Source organism: Ovis canadensis, chromosome 15, assembly GCF_042477335.2.
Source record: "Ovis canadensis isolate MfBH-ARS-UI-01 breed Bighorn chromosome 15, ARS-UI_OviCan_v2, whole genome shotgun sequence".
Lineage (NCBI taxonomy): Eukaryota > Metazoa > Chordata > Mammalia > Artiodactyla > Bovidae > Ovis > Ovis canadensis.
Genome location: NC_091259.1, coordinates 60,157,907 through 60,170,637, shown reverse-complemented (window position 1 = coordinate 60,170,637; position 12,731 = coordinate 60,157,907). Strand labels below are relative to the sequence as shown.

The window sequence follows — 12,731 nt, the reverse complement described above, 5'->3', positions numbered from 1 at the left end:
AAAGAAATGGCAACCCACTCCAGTGTTCTTGCCTGGGAAGTCCTGTGGACAGAAGAGCTTGGCAGGCTACAGTCTGGGGGGTTGCAAAAGAGTCGGACATGACTGAGTGACTAAACAGCAACAAATTCCAGCATTTGGGTCAGCTAAGAGCCTATTTCTGATGGCTGTTTACTTTTTCTCTTGACTCTAAGTAGATTTTTCTTTTCTGTTTCATGTATCTAGTAATTTTTTATTGTATGCTTGGCGTAGTATATACATAGAGATTCTGGTTTCTGTTATTTTTCTCTAAAGTTTGGGATTGTATTATGGCAGGTTGTTATATTGCTGCCTGGTGATCATGAATTTGTATAGTCTTGATATTATGCAGTTCGGGTGGGCCTGTAGAAAGCCTGAGATGTTTAGCAAGGTTTCCTATTTTGGTGAGACTCAAACTCTAAACTATATCCCTGATGCAGGTGGTAGCTGAAATCTCTGCTCATTTCTTTTAGCATTCTTTCTAGCTTTTGCTTTCAAGTAGTTCCTTGGAGTCACCTACATGGTGACTCCTTAGAGCTTCTCCTACATATGTACCATTAAGGAGTTAACTGAGGGTTTGTAGGAATTCTGTGTGTAAATTTTAGGGCCTCTTGGCTCCCTCCTTTTTGTTATTTCCTTCATCAGTATGGCCATCCTGGTAGTCAGTTGACACCTCAGACATGTAAAACTCTAGATTTTGCTTGAGTTCTAACCACCCTTTATTGTACAAGCTAGGATTGGCTCTTGGGAAAACCTGTTGATAAGCATGACTCTCATCCATTGAGTGTGAGTTCTGTTTTTCCCAGGATTGAATTACTCCTAGTTTGTATCTCCTCTTGTTACTCTTGAAAGTCTTCAAATAGTTGTTCAGAGTTAATAATTGCTATCTGCAAGAGTGTTAGTCCTATACAAGCTACTGTGTGTTACCAAAAGTGGAGTCTATCTTGAACTGGGGTAAAAATTAAAATATCTGATAAATGAAATAGCTGAGACTATTTAGCATGTACATACTTAGTCTTATTTAATATTGAAGGTTAGTTTACTCCTGGATTCTGTATGTTGTTGCTTATCTGAGATCAATGTAAGTAGATCTTTGAAGTAAATTATTTGGTCAGTGAGTAACATATCAAAAGAAGTGATTTTGAAGAAATAATGTCAAATTCCTTCCGAGTTTTTGTTGTAGGTCAGTACAATTTAGAAATGGTGCTGGTATTCAAAAATTTACCAGGTAAATTTTACAGTCCAGTCACTACCCTGGAACACATTGGGAATCACACTCTTGTGAGCTATTCAGTGACCATTGTGTGTGTTTGTTCAGCCATGTGTTTGCAAAACAGAGTTCCTTTTGATGATTGTGGATTGTACTCATTTTATTTGACAAAATCATGCCTTTTCACTGAAGGTAAACAGAAGTCATTCTGTATATAAGACATGTTTATCAGTACTAAAGGTACCATCTAGTTGTACTTTACATATACACAGATGTCTTTTTAGTTTTTTCTGCTAATTGGATTCCTCCTCCCCACTCCCTCATGTACTGGCTTATAATACATATAATAAAAGCTTAAAATGGGCTTTCGCTATTGCTTATTTTCCTTTTTAAACAATTCTAGAAGAGAGTTCACTAATGCATCATTTAATGTCTAACCATGGTTCAAGTAATTGGGTCTTAGTGCCTGAGAACTTTGGCTTAAAATAAAATAAATTTATTCCTACTCATTATTGCTACTTATTCTTCTTATTTAAAAATGATCTTTGCTTAAAACCTTTTACTCTTTAGTCTGGTTTAAGCACTTAACTCTAAAATCCTCATGGAAACACAGCCTAAGAAAAATTTACCCTTTATTTTTCTAAATTTGTTCTTAAAAAAAAAAACACACACACAGTAATATTGTTTTCTTTGTGAAAGTGGTCTCATATTTAAATTGCTGAAGGAAATGGTAATGATACGGTAATATTTAAGGTTCTACCTCATTTTTCATCTGATCATTAATACATTATTTTAGTAAAGTATTCACTGTGTGGGTGTTACCCTTCTTGCTATATTGTATAATTTTGCATTACTGGAAAATAAAATAGAACTGAAACACTCCTTGATCTTTTGCTTCTAAAATCATCAATACTTATCAGAAGAAAAAGATTTGTTTGAAAGAGAGGAGGACTTTTTGGGAAATTAATGATAACTGATGGGCATCAGCACTAACAACTCAGTGAAAACTTGTGTACTGTTCATCGTGGAGTTGCATGTGTATATGAAAAAAATTGTTTTATATGTGCTGAGAAGACATACTTACTTTAAACATTGGTAGGGATGGTGTCTCTTCCACACCACCATATCCCATGTCAACCATAGTTCTTGACTCATAGCAGATCTTAATCTTGTAATTTATCACATACCTTATTCCACAAGTATCAAGTGCCTACAGTGTGTATTACCACTGTAGGTTCTTTGGAGAATATAAAGTGATATAAAATACGGTTCTCGACTTCAAAACATTTATAGCTGAGGAAAAGAATCACATTCTTATGAAATCTGTGTAGTGAAAGGTAGGTAGTATGTGATAAAAGATGCAAATGCTACATGATAGTAAGATTCACATAATTATTGAGATGTAAAATGAATAGTGACACAAGGATATATATTTGTTGCAGAAATGAATAAGATCATATTCAAATAGGATGATCAAGGAAGACTTTGTTTATAAATGCCGCGAAAGGGACTTCCTTGGTGGTCCAGTAGCTAAGACTCCGTGCTCCCGACACAGGGGTCCCACGTTTGATCCCTGTCTGGGGACTAGATCCCGTGTGCCACAACTAAGACTTGGTGCAGCCAAATAAATAAATAAATATTTTAATGCCGTGGAAAAAAGTTAAATCCTTGAGAAGTATATTTGAGGACTTCCTGATGGTCCGGTGATTAAGACTCCACACTTCCAATGCAGGATACATGGATTCAGTCCCTGGTCAGGGAACTAAGATCCCACATGCTGTATGGCTCAGCCCCTAAAAAGAGTATATTTGATTTAGATACATAAAAGACAGATGATACTCCAAGAAAGAAGAGCAATTAACATATAGTACAAGACTGCCTAGTACACATTGTATAAATACTTGTCATAAATCATAAATATTAAGTTTAAAACACTTCTTTGTTGTCTTCTTACCAAGTACTTTACATACAGTATATAAAGGCTTAGATTTTTGTTGAATACAAGATGAATCCATGTAACAGTCCTCTAAGTCTGCTGCTATTGTTGTCCTGATTTTAGAAGATCTGAGACACAGAAATTATACAGTTTTCTCCAAATTACCCAGCTACTATATGTTAGAACCACTTAATATACCAAGTGTTGATCTCACTTATTTTCACAGTATCCCTTGAAGTAGATAGGTATATCCATCTCACTGTGAGGAAACCAAAGTTTTAGAGGGTACATGACTTGCTTAAGATTAGAGCTGAAGCTAGAATTTGAACCCAGATCTATTTAATTCCAAAATCTGTGCTCTTAACCCTATACCACTCTGCTTCTTTCATATTTAACCTTACCCCTAATTTATCCGTTTGTGCTTTATATCCCTAACACAGTAGGACTTTAATATCACTGAATGGTCAGGAATCCATATACAAGTGGATATGAACTGGTTAAATGAGAAATTATTATATTGACCATGTTCTTATTAATTCACTCATCAGATATTTACTGATCCCCTCCTACATGCCTAGTTCTGTTGTGTTATAGGCCCTGGAGATACAATAGTTAGCAAAATATCATAATTCCATACCATTATGAAGTTTGCATTCTAGTATGAAAAGTTAGGCAATAAATGAGAATACAGTACTTCATGAGGCTATAAGTGCCGTGGAAAAAAGAAAAAGTAAGGTCAGGGAAATAAAGAGTAGTAGTTAAAGTGCTAGGATATTGATATTTTATGGAAGATAATCAAGAAAAGCTTTTCTGATAAGGATATTTGAACAGATATCTAAAGGAATTGAGGAAGTATGTTTATGTATTTGGGGAAGAACATTCTAAGCATCAAGTGCAATGAGAAGTTCAAAGATACTTGGCATGTTTAAGGATTAGTAAGACTGCTTCAGTTAGAATGAAGTGAAGGAGGAGGCAAGTGATAAGAAATAAACTTACAGAGGGATAGTACTTGGGGACAGAGGTCCATGTCCATGCAGGCTGTAACAAGGATTTAAACTTTTATTCTGAGCAATATGGGATTCCCGGTGGCTCAGCGGTAAAAAAAATCCGCCTGCCAGTGCAGGGACATGGGTTCCATCCCTGGGTGTGGAAGATCCCCTGGAGAAGGAAATGGCAACCCATTTCAGTATTCTTGCCTGGCGAATCTCCATGGACGGAGGAGCCTGGCTGGCTGAATAATCTGAGTAATATAGGAAGCTTTTAATCAGAGATTTGACATGCTGTGGTTTAGGATTTAAAAGGTGTCACTGGCTACTCTGTAAAAGTAGACTATAGAGGGGTAAGAGTAGAAGCAAAAAGATTATTCAGAGTTACTGGGGGAAAAACAAAACCAAAGACCCAGGTAATAAAGTAACCTTTTGTTTAAGAAATGCTTGGCTACTAAAATTAAAATAGAAATCTAGCAAGAAAAATGAAAGTTAACAAATGCTGAGCACACATGTGCGATTTATAGTGATGTATAATACACTCCGTGCTCTTACAAAGATTATGTTCATAATGGGAAAATTTTTTGTATGTTAATGGAGCTGATTAGGATAGCTTGCGGAATGGAATTTCCTCTTGCTTATAAAATACTTAGTTACTTTTATAATAAAGGTAAGAACTGATAGCAACAGTGATTTTACTTTGAGATCTCCAATTTACCCCTTTAAATGAAATACCTTAAATTATAGCCCAAACTTTATTCAACTTTAAAGTTTCTGTGGAGACCCAAAATTCAGCTTGTCATCATCCCCAAAGCTAATTCCTGTAGCTGTCACTGCAATTTAAAATGTCTTATTTCCCCCTAGAAATTACAAGTAAAATACCATACACCTGGAGGTCCAAGTGGAATTGATACGATTTTTCCAGGAAAAGAAAATGTCCTAGTAAGAATGTCTGTAGAAAGTGGATTCTTGAAACTTCCTTGGTGGTGCAGTGGTTAAGATGCCATGCTTCCAATGCAGGGGGTGTGGGTTCAGTCTCTGGTCGGAGAACTAAGGCTCAACATGCCACATGGTGCAGCCAAAAAATAAAAACAAAAAACTTAAAAGAAAGAAAGTGGATACTCAGTAAATACAAGTGAGAGGATTTAAAAAAAATATTACCAACAGTACTGACCCCATAGTTAGTCAACTGTCATTTCTAATTTAGCAGAACCTCTGTTAGCATATTGTTGGCATTTAAGACATAGATTTTCCTTTAATAATTTAAAACAGCTTAAACCTCTAAAGTTTTCTCCTTCTTGTCTTTTACATTTATTTATGTAAGGGTTGAACTTGGTTTTTGTAAAGCATTTTCTTGGCCCATTTTCAGATGTCTTAAGTTTAGTATAAGTTAGTTAAGTTAGTGACGTTGACCTTTTTAATTGACCCTTTTAACTGAAATATTTTGGAGGCGGACTAAATTTTTCAAATACATTGATTAAAGCTATAGGTAAAAATTTTAAGTTACAGAAAATGGATTAAATTTTTATGTCTGTAATTTGTGTGTAATCAGTGTTTCACAAAGCAAACTCCTATACCCAGAATCGATTGTTAGCTATTTCTTAACATAGCTCTTCCCACAGAAGAAACAACTTCCATTTATACTAGGCAACATAAGATAATAGGAAAAATATGAACTTCAGAATCTTGGCTCTGCTGTTCATTTGGTGAACGGCAAATACTCTCTTTAGCCTTAGATTTCCGTAAAATGGGGATATTAATACCTTCCTTACAAGTTACTGCAAGGATAAAAATGAGAAAATATGTGAAGTTAAACACTCAGTATTAGCTTCTTTCTTGCCTTACTTGATTTGATTACTTCACACTCCTTACAGGTTATTGTTAGAGCCTTGGCCTTTAACTTTCGCAGTACATTAGAACCATCTGGAGATTTTTGAATGAAACACTGAAGATCCAGCCCCACCCCAAACTAGCTTACCCTGTCTTTGGGGGTGGAACCCAAGCATCTGGTGTTTTGTTTGTTTTTAAATTTCCTGGGTAATTCAGATGCACTGTAGGTGTTGAGAACTACTGGTCTAGAGCAAAGGACTTCACACATAACCTTTCAGTAAAGCTTTCCTGAAATATTTAGTTCTAATTACTCTCAAAGTTAAATAAAACAGTGGGAAGAACCTATGGGATCATGTTAACCTATTTACTCTTCTGTGTGTAATATATTTAATTTTGTAGATAATGGAGGCTTGTTGCTTTAAGTGTATATTTATCTGTGTGTGTGTGCTCACTCAGTCACGTCCAACTCTTTGCGACCCTATGGACCATAACCCACCAGGTTCCTTTACCCATGGGATTTTCTAGGCAAGAATACTGGAGTGGGTTGCCATTTCCTCCTCCATTGGATCGTCCCAACCTAGGGATCAAATTTCTTTGGAAGGAATGATGCTAAAGCTGAAACTCCAGTACTTTGGCCACCTCATGCGAAGAGTTGACTCATTAGAAAAGACTCTGATGCTGGGAGGGATTGGGGACGACAGAGGATGTGATGGCTGGATGGCATCACTGACTCGATGGATGTGAGTCTGAGTGAACTCCGGGAGTTGGTGATGGACAGGGAGGCCTGGCATGCTGCGATTCATGGGGTCACAAAGAGTCAGACACGACTGAGCGACTGAACCGAATGGCTTAATTAATTGTATAATTAATTAATAATTAATGGACTTTCCTGATAGCTCAGTTGGTAAAGAATCAGCCTGCCATGCAGGAGACCTGGGTTTGATCCCTGGGTTGGGAAGATCCCCTGGAGAAGAGAAAGGCTACCCACTCCAGTATTCTGGCCTAGAGAATTCCATGGACAGTCCATGGGGTTGCAGAGTTCGACATGACTGAGTGACTTTGACTTTCACTTCACTATACAATTAATGTTGCGTTTATTTGATTGATAGTAATTTATACAATTATTCATGATCTTTAGTCATGCACAGTTTTTTGAGTAGCAGAAATGATGTTATGGTAAGCATTCTGCAGTTTTAAATCTAATAACTCATCTTGGTTGAATATTGAGGCTAATGCCTAACTTTGGCACATCTTTAAAATGCTACTAAATGTTATAGAACCAAGACAATTATACTTTTATTCATATCTTGCTTAATCCTACCCCATCAAGCTGTTGCCTACAGATAAAGCTTTGCTCCTTTTCTATACTTCTTTCCCTAAACAGATTATTTATAGTTCCATTCTGTCATCTCTGGCCTTCTTTCTGTTACTTCTCACTTCTCATTTTAATATAGCAACATTTATGGAACATAAACTCTGAGTGCTTTCCATGATATGGTTTTCAACTGAGTGAAATCTTTAAATCCCAACTCAAATGTCATTGCCTAAGAATTTTTCTCAATTGCTTGAACAGGGCCTTCTTACAGCTGTATTCGCCTATCATTTTCTACTTCCTTAGTTTATAGCACTCATAACATTGTATCACAAGGAATGGTTTGAGTCTATATCCTATGCCAAATTTTGAGCTCCTTACATCTATAAACCACATCTTGTTCATTTCTGTGTCTCTGGAGAACTTTAGACAGTGCCCCAAGTAAGCAAGTGCTTATTTATTTAGTACAAGGTGGTGTGGTGGTTTCTAAGATAATGATTTCCGACTAGACTGACCTTCTCATACTGTACACTAACTTTAGAACCTAACTCATTATAAATAAGATAGGAATGCCACTATACAGTTTAACTAAATTAATATTCGGTCCTTAATCTGAATTCCTATAGTACTTTGTTTATGTGACTCAAATTATATTTTTACTGCTTAGTTCTTAGCTGTTTGTTCATGTCTAATCTCACTTGTTGGAAAGCAAGGATCATATCTTTATTCCTCTTTGTGTTTGGCATATTGGTTTTCATATAGCATTCGTTTATAGAATAAATAGACATTTTAATGTGTTTTAATTGTGCTAAGGTCTAAGGAATAACCGAGAAGCCATATCCTTTAGCTCAGCCATCCAGTGGTCTTTACTTGATGTCATTTGCTGAATTTCCCCTCCCAATTATCATGTCTTTTTTTTCCCCATAGCTCTTCCGACGTGTTGCAGCAGCTCTACCTGGAATGGAAAGCACACAGGACAGAAGCAGAGAAGACAGTATCCTTTTGTTTCATAAGAAAATTGTGTTGTTAACATAGGCCTTTAAAGCCCAACTTCGTTGACTTAGGAATATTATGCCATTGCCTTTTAGAGCTAAGAATTGATGGTTTGGGAGCAAAAAAGCTCTGAGTTTTTCTATAGTAAATGCAGTCTGGTTATCCAAGTGCACTCTTTGCAGCCTGCTGCTCACTACAGTTAATCAGTGACAGGGTGTTTGTTTGTTTTCCCTGCTTGGTTTTTAATGAGCAGGAAACTCTTAGCATCCCACCCTGCTGCTTCTTAATTTTGACTCCTCTTGACTCTGGGCTTTTTCACCACAGTATATATCTTACTTTCTTCCCCTGTGTTTTCTAACATTTGAGCTTTCTACTTGGAATAGGCAGGAGATAACTCAGTCTAGAGCTTAATCACTGCCTCTGCTTTCAGAAATGGGGACAGAACAAAGCACATATAAATTATTTATTTAAAAGAGTTTTTATATTTTCCTTATTTGTCACATATTTATCTTCTAGTGTTTTTCTATATGCAGACATTTTTATTAAAAGCCATGGAATTCATAGCACTTTATAGTCAGCTCTTCCCATTTCTAAATGTTATGTGTTTTCTAAGCCTTTATTAATAGTGTGATGTGTTCTACCGAGTTGAAGCCCAGTTGTTTGTTAAATTCTGTCCCTATTGTTGGAACTCTCGTAGGCTGTTTTCAGATTTTTGTTACAGATAATTCCTTAAGGAACATCATCTTTGTATGGTTTCTTATTCCTGTAGAATAATTACCTTAGGATAGATTCTGATGAATAGGAATTAACCTTGTTCGGAAACTTGCGGCATATAGGAGATAAAAACACATTTATTTCATATGAGTACTTCATGTGGTGGACTAGCTATATAGGAAATAATGGATGAGTAGGCTCTGAAGCCAAATAGGAATGGGAGAATCGTTGGTGTCCAGGAGAATTGGAATTGTACTTCTCTGTTTATGGTTCCTTAACTTTTGTTTCAGTGATTGACATAAAACTGGAAAAGCCTCAGGAGCAGCCAGTCAGCGAAGGAGGCTGTTCCTGCTAATCCCCCATGGCATCTTCAACTTTGCTCCAGAAGCTCACTGCTTTGGCCCCCTTACTCTTTCATTGACTGCAGTGTGAATATTGGCTTGAACCTTTTCCCTTCAGTAATAACGTATTGCAATTCATCATTGCTGCCTGTATCTTGGAGATGATCTATTAGCTTCACAAGCACAAAAAAGTCAGTGTCTTCATTATTTATATTTTACAAAAAGCCAAATGATTCCAGCATATTCCAGTGATAACTTTAAAAATTAGATACATTTTCTTAACATTGTTTTTCATTTTTAATGTTACGAGAATGTACTTCAAAATGATGGAACTCTCAACAGTATGTGGCTTGGTTACAGAATAGTTATTCATAGGAGTACTTGCCTATGCCGACTTACTTGATCTCTCCCTGCTGTACTCACTTTTCCTTTACCCCATCTCCTAGTCCTACCCACCCTCCCTCAACTAACAAGAGGAGGCAAAGCCAGACCAAGTCAGACCAAGCCCACTGGATTTACCTTGTATTTTAGCGATACCACTTGCTCTAGGCCTTGAGCCAAGATATCCAAAATTATTCTTGAGCACTGATATAAATTACTTAGACCTTAATTGAGGTCAAAACTCAGCTATCATGGAAGGCAGTGCTGGAATAAGGAAAGGGTTTCTGATGTGTCTTCAGAATGAGTCCTAATGACCATACTTATAAGTAAATGAACATAAAATATATTTCTGACCAAAACAAATGATCCTTGCACATGTTAGACTCTGGGAGAGAAAAGTAAAAGTGCTTCAGAACAAGTTTTAAATATTTAATTCTTCTAAGAGCTAATTCTCCCAAGATTTTAAAATTGTCAAAATAGAGTTCTGATTGAAAAAGAAGACTTTTTTAAGCAATAGATTTCTCTTGAGTTTATTTCTTCCTTTCTTTCTTTTTTTAAAAATGCTATGCAGGCAAGTCACTGTAGAAATCAAATTCCTTTAAGAAGAACCAGTGTAAGAATTTAAATTTGGCATCTTGATCAAAACTACTGTAACAAGTGGAAACAATGATATCTAAAGCGTACCAACTGTAGACTCTTCAGCAGAATAGCAAATGCTTTGCCCAGGACATTTGAGATCAAATTGAAGATGGAAAGTTTTCTTACAAGCCCTTAGAGGCAGATCTGAACAAGCATACATAGAAGAGGGAAAAGAGAGAATGAAAATAAAACTTAACATTATGCAGATTTATGCCTTATTTTTCAGCATTTTTTTTTATGTTGGTTCTCTCAACCTGGTTTTGTTTTTTATTAGATCTGTATAGTTTGGTTAATTAGTGATTCGGTTTTATATTTAAGCTACAATTAATCTTTTTTCTTTGATATTTATTTCTTTGCCTTTTTAACTATTAATTTTTAGATATTTTATTCAGTCTTTAGAGCTTCATCACAATGGCAATATGTATTTCCCTTAAAACACTGCAAACAAATATACTAGGAGTGCACCATTTTAATCTTTACTAGTTATTGTGAGATTGCTGTGTAAGTTAATAAACATATTTGTAAATACATTGTTTGCAGGAAGTAAATTTCTGAGTTATAGCTCAGGAAAAGCCTGCTGAATTTATGTTGTAAGCATTACTTAACACAGTATAAGGATGAAAAGACAGCAAAAATATCTTCATACTTCCTCATCCCCTCATTGCAACAAAGCCCTTAACTGGGAGAACCTTATTCCCCTCTCTTTCCTCTTCCTCCTCCACTTCCCACTTACTATATCACCTTATAATATTCAGAGAGCACTTGGATTATGGGTCTGAATAGAGAAATGCTTTCAGATAATCATTAGCCCACATACCCCAGTAACTTGTACTCAAAGATGGGATGGAGTTGTAAAGTGCTTTTATAATACAATATTATTGTTAAAGGCAAGGGTTGACTCTTTTGTTTTATTTTGACATGGCATGTCCTGAAATAAATATCAATTCAATATGGCAGATGGGTCGGTCATATTCTTTATTTGGAAGAAGTTGTGATTTCTGATATGGGGATGATTGTCTTCCTACACTGTAGCATTTGATGTATCTTTAAGGCAGTAACCAGTTATGCTGCTTTTAATATTGGTCTTTTTATTTGGCTTGGGGTTCTTCAACAGAAGCAGTGAAGTGTGTTCATAGTGCAGATTTTCTGTTTAATAAAGTTTTGCTGCCAAAAAAATGTATAAATAAACAAAAGAAAACAATTATTGACTTGGTTTCCCATTCCTGCCAAAGTAATGAATTACCATGTGCTACTTACTTCCTCCCAAGAACTATAAAGGGAATATGGAATCCAGATAAGTAACAACAAAACTGAGAAACCTCAGGGGAATCAGAAGACTCTCTTCAGCAGTTGAGAGTGAGGGAAAGTGGCTGCAACTTGAAAGATAGGGTCACTGGTGGAGGGAATAATAAGATGTTTCAAGGAAAGCAGTTTAAGTTTTGCTTATGCCATCTCACTCTTAACTCCACTTTTGCTTTGAGACAGGAGTGACTAACTACCCTTCCACCAAATCCAGCCTGCAACCTGTTTTTAAATTAAATTTTGTTAGACCTCAGCCATACTCGCCTACAAAGACTGGGTTGAGTAGTTGTAACCGACTTTATGGCCCCCAAAGCCAAAAATATTTATTATCTTTTACAGAAAAAGGGGCTGATCCCTGCCTTAGGGCAAACTACAACTAGCCCCATTACTATAGAAATGGAGGCCCCAACCTAGATTACAGGTGGCAGATATCCGCAGGGGTGAAGTCAGGGCAGAATAGAATCTGTGAGAGGGAGTTCCCTGGTGATCTAGTGGTGAAGATTCTGGGCATTCCCTGCTATGGCCCAGGTTAATCCCTGATCAGGAAACTGAGAATCCCTCAAGCTGTGCAGCATGGCAAAAAAAAAAAAAAAAAATCCTTGAGTAGTGAGAATGAAACTAGGTGGGAAATAACTTATCTACCTTAGGCCTTTCACTCACTCTTTATCCTTTGAAAACATCAGTTACTGGTCTGTAATCTAGGGAGACTGCCTCCTGCAAGAGGTGCTTCTTCCTAGACTGGATTTAAAGGTTTGGTTTGGTGGGATGAAACTGAATGGAAACAGTTATATGTGGTCTTGTGGTTCCTAGAAAGCTGTGCCAAGGTTTGTCCCTTCCCTGCCTTAATACTTGACATTCTGGTCTTTGGCTCTTGCCCAGTGTACCTTCCCAGAGTTATAGCCCAAACCCTAGGAGAATTCGGACTCATAAGCTAGAGTAGTTGGATATCTGAAAACTGCCTCAAAAGAAAAAGTGAATACCATTTGAAGCAGAAATACTTGAAAAGACAACCAATAATTTAAATATGGCATAATAAATATTAAATAAGATAATGTTAATATGTGGAGTAATA

At 36.4% G+C, this 12,731-nt stretch overlaps 1 protein-coding gene across 7 annotated transcripts in view; it reads left to right on the top strand.

Moving 5' to 3' along the window:
- RAB6A (RAB6A, member RAS oncogene family) overlaps positions 1 to 11,558 on the top strand; it is an 83,195-nt gene extending 71,637 nt beyond the window's left edge. For all 7 annotated transcript variants that reach the window (XM_069553047.1, XM_069553048.1, XM_069553041.1 and 4 more), the window contains 2 exons: positions 8,217 to 8,283; positions 9,287 to 11,558. In XM_069553047.1, the coding sequence (XP_069409148.1) occupies positions 8,217 to 8,283; positions 9,287 to 9,351 (132 nt within the window). In that variant the 3' untranslated portion in view covers positions 9,352 to 11,558. The remainder of the gene's footprint in view (positions 1 to 8,216; positions 8,284 to 9,286) is intronic.
- Positions 11,559 to 12,731: the final 1,173 nt, after the last annotated feature.